Source organism: Callithrix jacchus, chromosome 17 (genome assembly GCF_049354715.1).
Source record: "Callithrix jacchus isolate 240 chromosome 17, calJac240_pri, whole genome shotgun sequence".
In the NCBI taxonomy this organism is placed as follows: Eukaryota; Metazoa; Chordata; class Mammalia; order Primates; family Cebidae; genus Callithrix; species Callithrix jacchus.
Window position 1 is genome coordinate 42937225 of NC_133518.1, and position 12360 is coordinate 42949584.

Sequence of the window (12360 nt, forward strand, 5' to 3'; positions counted from 1 at the left end):
TGTGGAACTCTAAGTCCAATTAAACCTCTTTTTCTTTCCAGTCTCAGGCATGTCTTTATCAGCAGCATGAAAACAGGGTAATACAGATACTATCTGAAGATTTAGGATTTTATATGCTAACTTTATTTCAATTAATTTTACAAAAATTTCACATGAAAATATCTGTGATTATTTCAACTGTATATTACATATATTCTTGGTATCATATAGAAGATACCATTTAAATTTCTGCATATAGTTTGGGAAAATAAGATGAATGGAGGCGGATATGGTTTGAATGTTTGTCCCTCCAAATCTCAGGCTGAAATGTGACCCCCAATGTTGGAGGTGGGGCCTCTAGTGGGAGGTATTAGATTATGGGGGCAGATCCCTCATGAATGGCTTAGTGCCATCCCCTAGGTGGTAAGTGGGTCTTGCTTAGTTAATTCATGTGAGATCTAGTTGTTTAAGAGTCTGGGACCTCTGCCTTCTGTCTCTTGCTTCCTCTCTCATCATGTGATATGCCTGCTCCCCCTTCACCTTCCACCATGATTGTAAGCTTCCTGAAGTGCTCACCAGAAGCAGATGGCAGCACCATACTTCCTGTATAGCCTGCAGAAGAACTGTAAGTCAAAATAAACCTTTCCTTTATAAATTACTCAGCTTTAGAGGTTCCTTTACAGTAACACAAAAATAGACGAATACAGAGGTATTTGAGCAAAATACAATACATGCACTTAAAATCCTCTCAAGTCTAAACTTTATTTTGTTTTTATTACAAAATACTAAATTTTAACAACAATTTTCACATGAAAGAACTCAATATGTTTTAACTGGTAAAAAAATTTTTTACAGGCATACCTTGGAAATACTGTCTAAGGGTCCAGACCACTTCAACAAGCAAATATCTAAATATAAGGTGACAAAATTTTTTTGGTTTTCTAGTGCATATAAGTTACATGTACACTATATTGCAGTCTACTAAGAGTACAATATGTCTTAAATACCAATATACGTATCTTAATTTTAAAATATGTTATTGCTAAAAAAACGCTGTCATAGAGACGTGAAGACAGCATATAATGTTGGAAAAATGAGGCAGACAAATTCACTTGAACCCATGGTTGCCACAAATCTGCAATTTGTCAAAAATGCAGTATCTGTGAAGCACAATACAGTGAAGTACAATCAAAGAAGTACATCATGAGGTGAAAAATATCTCAACTTCTGCATTTCTAATGGACGTTTTAGTACATAGAAATTATCTTTATAAATAATATTGGACACAATTGCCCATCAGATGAAAAAGTAAAATACAAGTTTTATTTAGTATCTCTTATATTAATGGCAGTTCTTTATGAAGGTGTTGTTTTCTCCTTAAAGAAGTATTTAATATAATCTAGAATGGTTCATTCCTTTGTTAATTCACATATAAAAATTTAAAATGAAGTTTAAAAAAATCAACCTGCAATAATGAATTATGTTTTTATATTTGTTATGTCTTAAATAGGGCATGTTTTAAAAATCCTGGTATATATATATACATATATATATTATTAGCTATAATCATTGCATTTCTTTTTAAATATCTTTTTAAACAGGTAAGGCAGAGGCCTTTTTAAAAAAATCTATAAAACAATCAATAATTTATGGCATGATCCAGAAATTCAAGATGTGCTTGTTGGTAAAGACCAATTAAGTAATTGCATCATATAGGACATGGTTGATAGCACATCTGGATTTACTGCTTGGACAAGTTGTGTGACACAAACCCCTTAATTAATGAGAGCAGCAAGTTCTCCACATGGGGGATTTGGTTTAATCACTCTATTTTTTTGCTATAGGGTCTCACTATGCTGCCCAAGCTGGTCTTGAACTTCTAGGCTCAAGCAATCTGTCTGCCTCAGCCTCCCAAAGTGCTGGGACTCCAGGCGGGAGCCACAGCACCTGGCCTGTTTTAATCAACTGTATATAAAGTATGCTTTTTATCATAGTGCCTAAGAAATAAAGAAAGGATAAGTACTTAAGTTTTTCCAGGACCCAATAACTAATAGCATGGCTACAGTTCACTGAAGCCAAAATAGAATTTATAGAAAGCACCAACACAACCCATATTAACTTCACATATGCTGCAAAGAATATCAAGAAAGAATACAAAATGAAGTAGATAATAACTAGAACCATAAACTAAGGAAGAGAATGTTTCAAAATGAAGGAGTGGTCACCAGTATCAAAAGCTGCTCGAAGATCAAGTAAGATGAGGACTGAAAAATGTCAACTAGACTTATTCATACAATGTCATTGGTAAAAAGAACCATTTTTGTTCTCCCTCTGACCCACCACAGAGTCTGAAAGCAGATTACAATTGGTTGAGAAAAAAAATGGTTCGGCCTAGAAGGAATAATTACAAAAGGTAGAATCAAGCCAAAATCTAAATTACAAAAAAAAAAAAGGTAGAAAAATACACTCATGAAATATTAATATTTTGAACTACTGAAAACGAAACTGAAAAGAATTATTAACATTATTGACCGGTATAACAGTATCAGCAATAATAAAAAATTAGCTCTGGGAGACAATTCAAGGTAAGAGGTTATAGTTCCTAACAATTTTCAGCTGTTTTGGCACAAAGCCAATCTTAGTACTATTAGGATCTTTTCACTTGAAAGCTAAATTATACTTCTGCATGTTATTTCCCTAGAACCTCACAACCAAGGGAACCCTTTATGTTGACTTTATCATTTCATAGATAAGATCCTCAGGTAACAATAGGCTAGCAATTATTTGGGGCACAAATGCTAATTAGTGGTAGAACTAGGAAACAATATCTCTCCCACTGAGGTAGCAATGCAATCATTTCCTCTACCCAAACCCCTTTCCTTTGGGAACATGCCTATCCAATGCCCCAAAATGGACTGCCTTACATCGATTTTTACTCCAACCATATCAAATTACATTGCAGTGGACATCTGACCCAAGTCTAGCCAAATTTTCTCTCTAAATTGTGGCAGAAAACTGAGTGAGATGTTAGAGGTTAGGAAGGTGTATGGTAACGTAGACTCAAAAACTGGTGTGGCCTCTTTTAGATCTCAACAAGAAAGGGAGTAGATTTAGAGAGAAGCAAGGGAAGAGATATGTCTTATCAGACATACAAAAAGAATACAATGGAATCTCAAAATTAATTGGTGTTTTTTCTTTCCTTTTTATTTTACAATGTGAATAGTTATTAAAATGAGAGGAAAAGACTAAAATAAAACATTATTCACTTCATGAAAGGAAGAAAAAAACAGTATTTAAACAGTGAGCACTTAGACTTAATGAGCACAGTGAATATATGTATGAATAGGAAGAAATGATCGGTGGATCTCAGTTGCCATGTGTCACCTGCAGTACTGAGTGTGGGGGTTTAAAGTTTAAAGATACAGTATATAGTTTTCATTTACCATGGTCCGGAATGAGAGCCAATTATTTCATGTAATTGTCAACCAAAAACAAACAAACCACACAACACTTTAAGATATAAGAAACTAAATTCTTTTAAAAAATAAGTGTAACTTATGCAAATTTTTAAAACTTTTTATTTTATATACTCATTTTACAGATGAACTTATGTAAATTTTAATGTCTGTTGTTCTAAGAACCTAACCTCCGCTTAAGGTGCAGCTCCTCTGCAAATGCCTGACAACTTTCTAGCTCACACTGGTCATGTAAAGTTCCCATAATGACATTCCAAGAAACACTTAGGAGCTTTCTAATGCCCTCTCCCATTTCCGTTGAGCAAATCTGAGCAGACTTCTGTTCCTTACACTCAGAGGTGTTACTTAAGTGATACTCCTAATCTATTGATTTCTTTTTTTATGACTAATAGTACAGAATAGTGAAAGATAGTAAAGGCACTGTGATTAGGAGTATTAGAATCGGACCGATCTCTTTTGGAATCAAGGTTCCACTACTTAGTAGTTCTGTAATTTTGGAGAATACATTTAACCTCTGTCAATTTCATCTGCCTTATTTGTAAAATGGAGGTAATACTATTTACCGCATAATCTACTCTGAAAATTAAATGACATTTTCACAGTACTTAGTACTGTGCTTAGAATATACTGGTATAATTACTAATAGTAATGATCAGACTAAGTTCCTGTTGAACTCAATCTGTTTAATAGCTTTCACTTATTTCCCATTGCTCTTACGTTTCCTATTTTTGTAAAATTTTATAAAGTTTATGGAAGTGAACAAATTTATTAACATAGTAAGATTGTATGAACCATGGAATGATTTTCTATCTTTTCTAGACTCACAAAATTAATTTAGTATTCCAATATCAGTACTGGGGCCAGAGGACATTTTCAATGGTACCATATTAACTCAAAAGTGTTATATGTCTCTCCCACCCCCTAAAGTACTTTTCCTTCTAAAATCTATTTTAAATAGTGGGTAAATCTTATTAATTGTCATTTAAGACAAAAGAGTTGTAAAGTTAGTAATTCATACTCATGAAAATAACTTGCACAGATTTTAAGACAACTGTATTGTATCTAATAGGTAACTGCTGCTTCCACAAATTTTCATTTCATAGATGAGATATATATATATCTCAAATATATATATATGCACATATACATATATATGTATATATCTATAAATAAGCATACACATGCATATGTAACGCATGTATATATACATACATACACACACACCATCAAATAAAGGTTTGTGTCCCTGTACTAATCTCTAGTACCATCTCCAAAAACTCTATGAAGAGTATTCTACATAGATTGTTACCTTTTGAGAGCTAGAACTCTTAAATCATTTAGCAAATTTATATAAAACTTGTAACATTTATGAGTTTTATGAAATTTAATGATTCATAAAATTTCAGTTTATACTCAATTTTCAAAGCCCTTGCCTATATTGCCTTTTGTGAAAACTATTAGAAGAAAAACTGGTACTTTAAAACTTTCACATCTGTCTTTTGGTAAAGGAATATTAGGGAAATAGCCACCAGACTGACTGCTGGTAATATTTTACATTCGTATAGCATTAACAGATTTTAAACTATTCTTACAGATATTTCACTTAATTCTCACAACCATATGAATTAAATATGGCAACTTTTTTATTCCCACTTTATAGAAATGAAATTCAATGTCATTTAAGTAACTACACATGAAAACTAGGACCTAAGTTTTCTGCCTTTTAATTTAAACCCTTTCCACTTCTTCACATTGCCTCTAACATGGATCATTTACAATACTGTACAATTGGGATCTGAGTAATAGTTATGGTCATATGGAAAGACAAGAACATTAAAACATGGCAAAGTAGGTTAAACAGGAAAAGTATATTATATTTTGTAGTTAAGAAGGGGTTTTAGTGCATAAATAATTTTTTGAGAATTTAATAATCATAGAGAATGTCTGAGAGATGATGATGAAATGGAGACACAGGCACTTAGTTGCAAATTATCTGTGGTGTGGGTGCTTTTAAGACAAGCACTTTTTTCTTGTCTTAAACTTCTGTTTGAGTAACAGTGGCAAATTATAACTTCTTTTAGAGAGGAAGAATCCTGCTTGCAATTATGCCCTCGGGAAATGGTTTCACAATCCTTACCATATTTTATAAATAAATAAAGTTACAACAGAAAGATGCCCTTTAGCTAGAAATAATAATTTCTAAGACCGAGCAACTCAGATTTTCTAAAAACAAATAGAAACTTCAGCTAGATGGCTAAACATACATCTTTTCTTGCATACAGAATCTGATAAAGGTCTCTTATTTTGGTAAAAAGAAAAAAGAGATTAAACAGTAATGATACCCTTTCAAATAAAAAGCGAGGTGAACAACAGGAAGGGTGGGTGTGGGAGTGAAGGCTGTGCACAGTGGGCTCAGGCAGAGTTTACATGAATAACATTTCCCCAAGTTCAGTTTACAAGAGAGAATCCTGATTAGGACAGATGAAATCAGACTTCCATGGATTCTTCCCAAAATCAGAGTTGAAAACACATCTTTTCCCCTAAAACTTTTCCCCTTAAAGAAAAAAAATAATTTGCTATTGTGATTCAAACAGAAGAACTAAGGTAAGAAAGAAATGCTCTAATCTCCCCAAATCTACACATATACATACGCATGAACATTATTCTTGAAACAACGTGACAAAGCCATTACCTTCCTGTTCTATATTACCCAAAGGTCTATAATATTTGATGTCAGAATTTAAAATAAGGTATAATATGCTCTATTTGTTTAATTAGTTCATTTTTCACTCATTTCCTGTGACAATCTCTTGTATTATATAAGCCTTAATATTTACCTGAACCTCTGAATTGGAGTCAACAGGCTGTAATGAAAACCAGGTTTCTTTGCCACTGTGATTACACAGGTCTTCTTTTTTGATGGCTACTTTTCCTACAAAAAATAAGTAAAACAATATAAGAAAACATGCTTTGTATAATCCTAAGACTCATTAGCACTGTTTTATATAATACTTTATAGAAAATACTTTAAAATAATTTGTACCTATTGACATAAAAATCCATTTTTATAAAGCCTTTTTCTATATTCTAAAGAATGAAAAAAATGTCTTATTTCTCCTTGTCCCTTGGCAGAACTCCATCTGGGTCACTTTGAATCAGGGGATTAGATACAACCTCAATTGTATTTACATGCAACTGCATTTTTTTAGTGCTTATTCAGATTCATGTTTTTGCCCAGAGTACACTCATTATAAAAAGCAAGGTACAATGGTAGTGCAAACTAATCTTCCCAATTTTTTGACACTATGAACATGTCTGACATGTTCTAGAGCAGATGTATCTACATTTAGTAAGAGTTTATAAATTCCAATTAAGAGAAAAGGAAGAACAATATCATATATCATTAAGGAAAGTGAAAATTGACTTGAAAATTATGGCAGTTTATGACAATTTTATTAAAAATGTACTTTTATCACAATATTGCAAACACTGATTATGTTGCGCCAACAAATACAAAAATTAAGGCAGTTCTCTAAAGTTTAAACCCTCTCAGAGAAAGATACAGTACAATGAACAAAGTAGTATGAGAGGAAGAAACAGAAATGTTCTTATAATAAAGTATATGCCACCTTGGTACAAAGCATTTCCTTCCTCAATTCAAGTTTTAAGAAGTAGACACAGTTTTGCCTAAGACTGACGATTTAGTCCAGGGTTCTACACAAGTTTCAACAAATTCTTTGTCAAGTAAGAATTTTCATTTTATGTGCCCTAATTCTACTTTATTTCCTTGTACTTACCGCACACCTTGGTCTTTTAGTTCAACATTTTAAAACTGTAAGAAAATTGTACAGAAATTTTTCTGCTAAGATATGTTAACTTTTGTATATCAAGAAAAAGGAAAGAACAGGAAAACAAACAAAAACTATGTTTAAAATTTTATTCTGGAATTAGATAGTGGTGATGGTTACACAACTCTGTGAATATATTAAGGTCCTCACCACACCACACACTTTTTGTAATTTAAAAAATATTCTAATTCACCCAAGCTGTCAGTGCTGGGAAAAAGAAAAAAAGATATATTTTGAAATAATTTCAAACAAAGTTGCAAGAACTATACACCAAAAACCTACAAATTCTCTACTCAGATTCCCCTATTGTTAACTTTCATCATGTTTCTCTTTCTCTAATGTATATAATGATTCTTTTTCTGAATCACTGACAAACAAGTTGCAAATATGATGTATACTTTAAAAGAGTTAATTTGATGGTATACGAATCACATCTCAATAAAACTGTTATTTTTAGAATGTAACCACATTACAGTTTTTGATAAGCTTCTCTCATTCATGTCTTGAAATTCAAACTATGAAGACAACCAATACATCTAATTTTAAAGAAAACACTACAGTACATAGCTATATTTTATTATAGAGTGGTAAGTGTATTAAAAAAAAATCAAAGGAGGCCTATTGAAAATTCATCTTGGTATGTTTATTAATACATGAAATTAAAACACATAAAATAAATTGGTCCTGATAACAAATATATATCTTCCCAACTTTCTTTCGAATACTTTGGACAAAATGTAAGTTGAAGATCAAAATCTTTATATGAATATGCAGCATTTATAGTTCATTCAAATTATGTAGAAAATGATACTAGGGAAATAATGTATTTCAGTTCTTTTTTGGTTAAATTTAAGATAAAAATGATGGCAAAACAGAAATTCTTAGAGTACTAAAGAAAGCCAAATATAAAATTCAGGCACTAACTGGAATACTCAAATATTCCTTAAACTACAGGAAGAGTTTAGGATAAGAGATGAATCATACAAATCTCTGGAATGTCTTATCTGTATCAAATTCTTGGCAAATCCATATAATACTAGTTATGGCTTAGGATATAAAGTTATGACAAAGTATTCAATATTGTATGCCACAAATGATTGTCATAATTCTATCAAGTAGTCCTAATTACCACTGATTCCACACCAGATGTAAATAAAATGTTAAGGCAATGCATAACGTTTGATACTCAAATATATATATATATGTACATGCAGAAATAAATCTATACATCCTATAGCTGAAGCTCTTTCCTTTTGAGAACCATTCCCCTCTCTTTAAGAATATTTGTAACTGTGTATCTTTTATGTCCTCTCCCCCAGAAAAAGGCACATATAATATCTGGCACATAATTTTAAGAGCGTTTACTTACCATCCAGAAATGAATCAGTAGACTTCTGGTGAAATTTCTACTTTACAATTTCCATAATTTTTAGTTTTGTACACAATTTATGAATATGTATATAGATGTACATATGTACACATATAATACATACAAACATCACTAAAACAAGTCCCAAACTCAAAAAGAGGGTTTTTTACAAAGTTTATTTAGCAATTTATTGGTTTGACAAATTCATTCCCTCATTCAGCGATCACAATGGCACTGTGTGGTAAATGCTGATTTGATTTCTAGGCTTCCCGCTTATCCAAACTCTATTTAAGTAACAATGCTGCTAAAAACTAGAGTAGAAATCTGCCTGTCCTACTTATGACTCACTAATCTCAGATCACTGGAAATACATCTCCACTGTCACAGGTGCCTTTCCAAAAGAGAATTTTCTCTTAGTCTCACAGGTAATATATTCTAGAAGAGAGCCTCTTCCTCCTATTCTACATCTTGAGTATCATGACATTCACTGTCACTGAAGAGTTGAATGTTTCTTGTCCTATGAGAGGGAAACCCTTCTATGACTAGCTGCATAAATAAGCCATTTGAGAGTTCAGAATAATGTGCAATTTTATTGCCAGCTCTTATTAAGTTCCTTTTTAAGTTGTCAGTTTCTGATATATAAAGATGTAGTTGCATGAGTTTAGCTGGCCTGAAGAAGCAGGGAAGAAAGAGTACATGATCCCACAAAGTTAGAGAAACTGATATATAGGAATGGCACAGGAAAATAAGAAAAATATTTGAAGTCATTAAGCAGCAGAATACCTACAGCATGTCTAGCACTTTATTAGGCAATATAACATATAAAAAGAAATATACATCATCAGCTCAAGGGAATAAACCAGAAGTGGGAGAGGGAAAGAGAGACAAAGAATGAAGGAGAAAAAAAGGTGGGAGGATAAATGAGAAGGAAGTATAGGAGAGGGAGACAAAAGGGATGGGGAAGGAAGAAACAAGTTTCTGAAATATGGACAGAATAAAAAAAAAAGCCTCATGATTCTGTTTTGTTGTTTTGTCACTGAGCAGACATTAACAGCAAAAGGTCGGCAGCCCAATACAGTGGAAAGAGCACTGAACTGAAAGAAAAGCCAGCATTTACTGAGTGTCTACCAGGTAGGAGACATTCTTATATATTTTCTCGTCTAATTTTCATAACAGTCTTGGAGACAGAGGGTATAATCTCCATCTTACAGATGAGGAAAGGTGAACAATATTTTTAAACTTGCCTCTAACAGGTGCAGAAGCCAGATTTCGAAACCAAGGTATGCCTGTTTGTGTTCCTTCCAACACAAACACTAATTCCATAATCTAATGTCGAATTCTCTAAAAAATTACCTATTAGAATCTCTATGTCTAATGTGCCTCCTCTGAATTAGAATGACTTTAGCTTAATGATCTTAAAAACCTTTTTTGTGCCTCTAATGTTTCCACAGATTGTTTTAGTTTAATGTTTACTATTTTCTTTTGTTTATGTTATTTCTTAAATTTTTTTTTTCCCAGACAGGTTCTTGCTCTGTTTCCCAGGACGGAGTGCAGTGGCATGATTTCAACTCATTGCAGCCTCGACCTCCTGGGCTCAGGTGATTCTTCCACTTCAGCCTCCCAAGTAGCTGGAACTAATTTTTATAGTTGGTCCCAGTTGGCTAATTTTTATAGTTTTCGTAGAGATGGGTTTTCACCATGTTGCCCAGGCTGGTCTTCAACTTCTGAGCTTAAGCAATCCACCTGCCTTGGCCTCCCAAGGTGCTGGGATTATAGACATGAGCCACTTTGCCAAGCCAGTGATTACTATTTTAAACAAAGTTAATTCATAATTTCACTAGCTATGAAATTACCGTCAAAAAAAAAAAAGAAAAAAAAAGATCAAACACAGCTGGATGCAGTGGTGCATGCCTGCAGTTCCAGGTACTTGGGAGGCTGAGGCAGGAGGATTGCTTGATCCCAGGAGTTCAAGTCCAGCCTGGCAACACAGTGAGATTCAAGAAACAAACTTCCCAACAAATCATTTAAAATCAGTACTTAATTTCCTCACTGTCTTGACAAACTCACAGAAAGAGCTTAAAACCAAACATATACTCACCAGATGCTATATTAGTTCCTTAAAATCAGACAAAGAAGGGAAATAAAAAAGGAAATGAAGGAACTGTGGGCATAGAAACCACCTTTTTGATCTTTAAGTAAAAAAGCATTTTAAGCTTTCTAATATCATTTTTCAGCAGCATTTTCTTGCCATCGGTACATACCGTGTTACCCATGGGACCCACTTTCAGATACATTATTAGAAATTTCAGTCTGATACAGTAACCAATTGGCAAAATCCTGATGGTCCTGTTCCTACTTGAGCACAAGTAGAAATGGCTAAAAGAGGAGATTAAAAAACAGTGACAAGTGTTACTGCCTATGTAAAAATGAACAGGACCAGAAGACTGAACAAATTCTGGCAGACAGTCAACAGCAGCAATTTAGAGATAATGGCAGCACTTTGAAGCCTTAGTGTATGAGGTTTCAACAGATACATTTTTGGTCTTTGTAGTAGACTGGTATACTAATGGCCTCCATACTTTCCAGTATCTACACCATTGTGAGGTCCCCTATTGCACTGACTCTGGGATTAGCTATGTGACTTGTTTTTACCAATGGGACATCAGCAAATGTGACACACATGTGCATTAGGGCTTACCTTCTTAGAACCAACCATGAGACCATGTGGTGAGGAAGGTCCAGCTAACAGCACCAACCATCAGACATATGAATCAGACCAGCCAGCCTCAGTCAATCTCCCAAATAACTGCACATCAGCCTCAGGCAAGACAAGCAATAGAACCCACCTAGCTGGGTTTAGCTCAAATTGACAAACAATAGGATCATGAGTAAATGTATGTTAGCCTCCTTGGACCTTAACAAATGCATAGTTCCACAGATCCTCTCCCTGGCATTCCCGTTCTCTCACTCCTCGCTTGTTAGTTGAGCTCCCTGCCACCTCCAGACTTCCGTCAGCCTCCCATTGGCACCCCCAAGGAGCCATTCACTAATAGAAAGAATAAAGAGGCTCATGCCTGTAATCCCAGCACTTTGGGAGGCCGAGGTGGGCGGATCACGAGGTCAAGAGATAGAGACCATCCTGGCTATGATGAAACCCCATCTCTACTAAAAATACAAAAATTAGTCGGGTGTGGTGGCATGTGCCTATAGTCCCAGCTACTCGGGAGGCTGAGGCAGAAGAATCCCTTGAACCCAGGAGGCGGAGGTTGCAGTGAGCCGAGATTACGCCACTGCACTCCAGCCTGGTGACAGAGCAAGACTCCGTCTCAACAACAACAACAAAAAAGAATAAAGAGGACAAGATAAAGAAAGGTATGATCCATGGCAAACATTGGATATATGAAGAAATAATTCGTTAACTCCTCTATGGACTTCTCAGATGAGTATCACTAATACAAACCATCATTGGATAAGTTTTCAATGAAATATGTAATGTGGACTCTTCAGAAGAAAAGTACTCCACTAATATTTAGCTAGGTATAGTAGATAACTGATATAGTCCCTGTGCAAACAGACACCAAAATGTAGCCACAATTTATAAACAGTAAATTTTGCTTAAAAGCTAAATGTCAGCAGAAATTACAATTCAAAGTGTTGGAAAATACCTTAACTATTTTAAACACAATCT

General features: G+C 34.1%; 1 protein-coding gene across 4 annotated transcripts in view; it reads right to left on the bottom strand.

Annotated features, from left to right (window-relative positions):
• RASA2 (RAS p21 protein activator 2) overlaps positions 1–12360 on the bottom strand; it is a 127654-nt gene that overhangs the window by 78915 nt on the left and 36379 nt on the right. For all 4 annotated transcript variants that reach the window (XM_035277718.3, XM_035277717.3, XM_078354094.1 and 1 more), the window contains exon 4: positions 6293–6387. In XM_035277718.3, coding sequence (XP_035133609.1) covers positions 6293–6387 — 95 coding nt within the window. The remainder of the gene's footprint in view (positions 1–6292; positions 6388–12360) is intronic.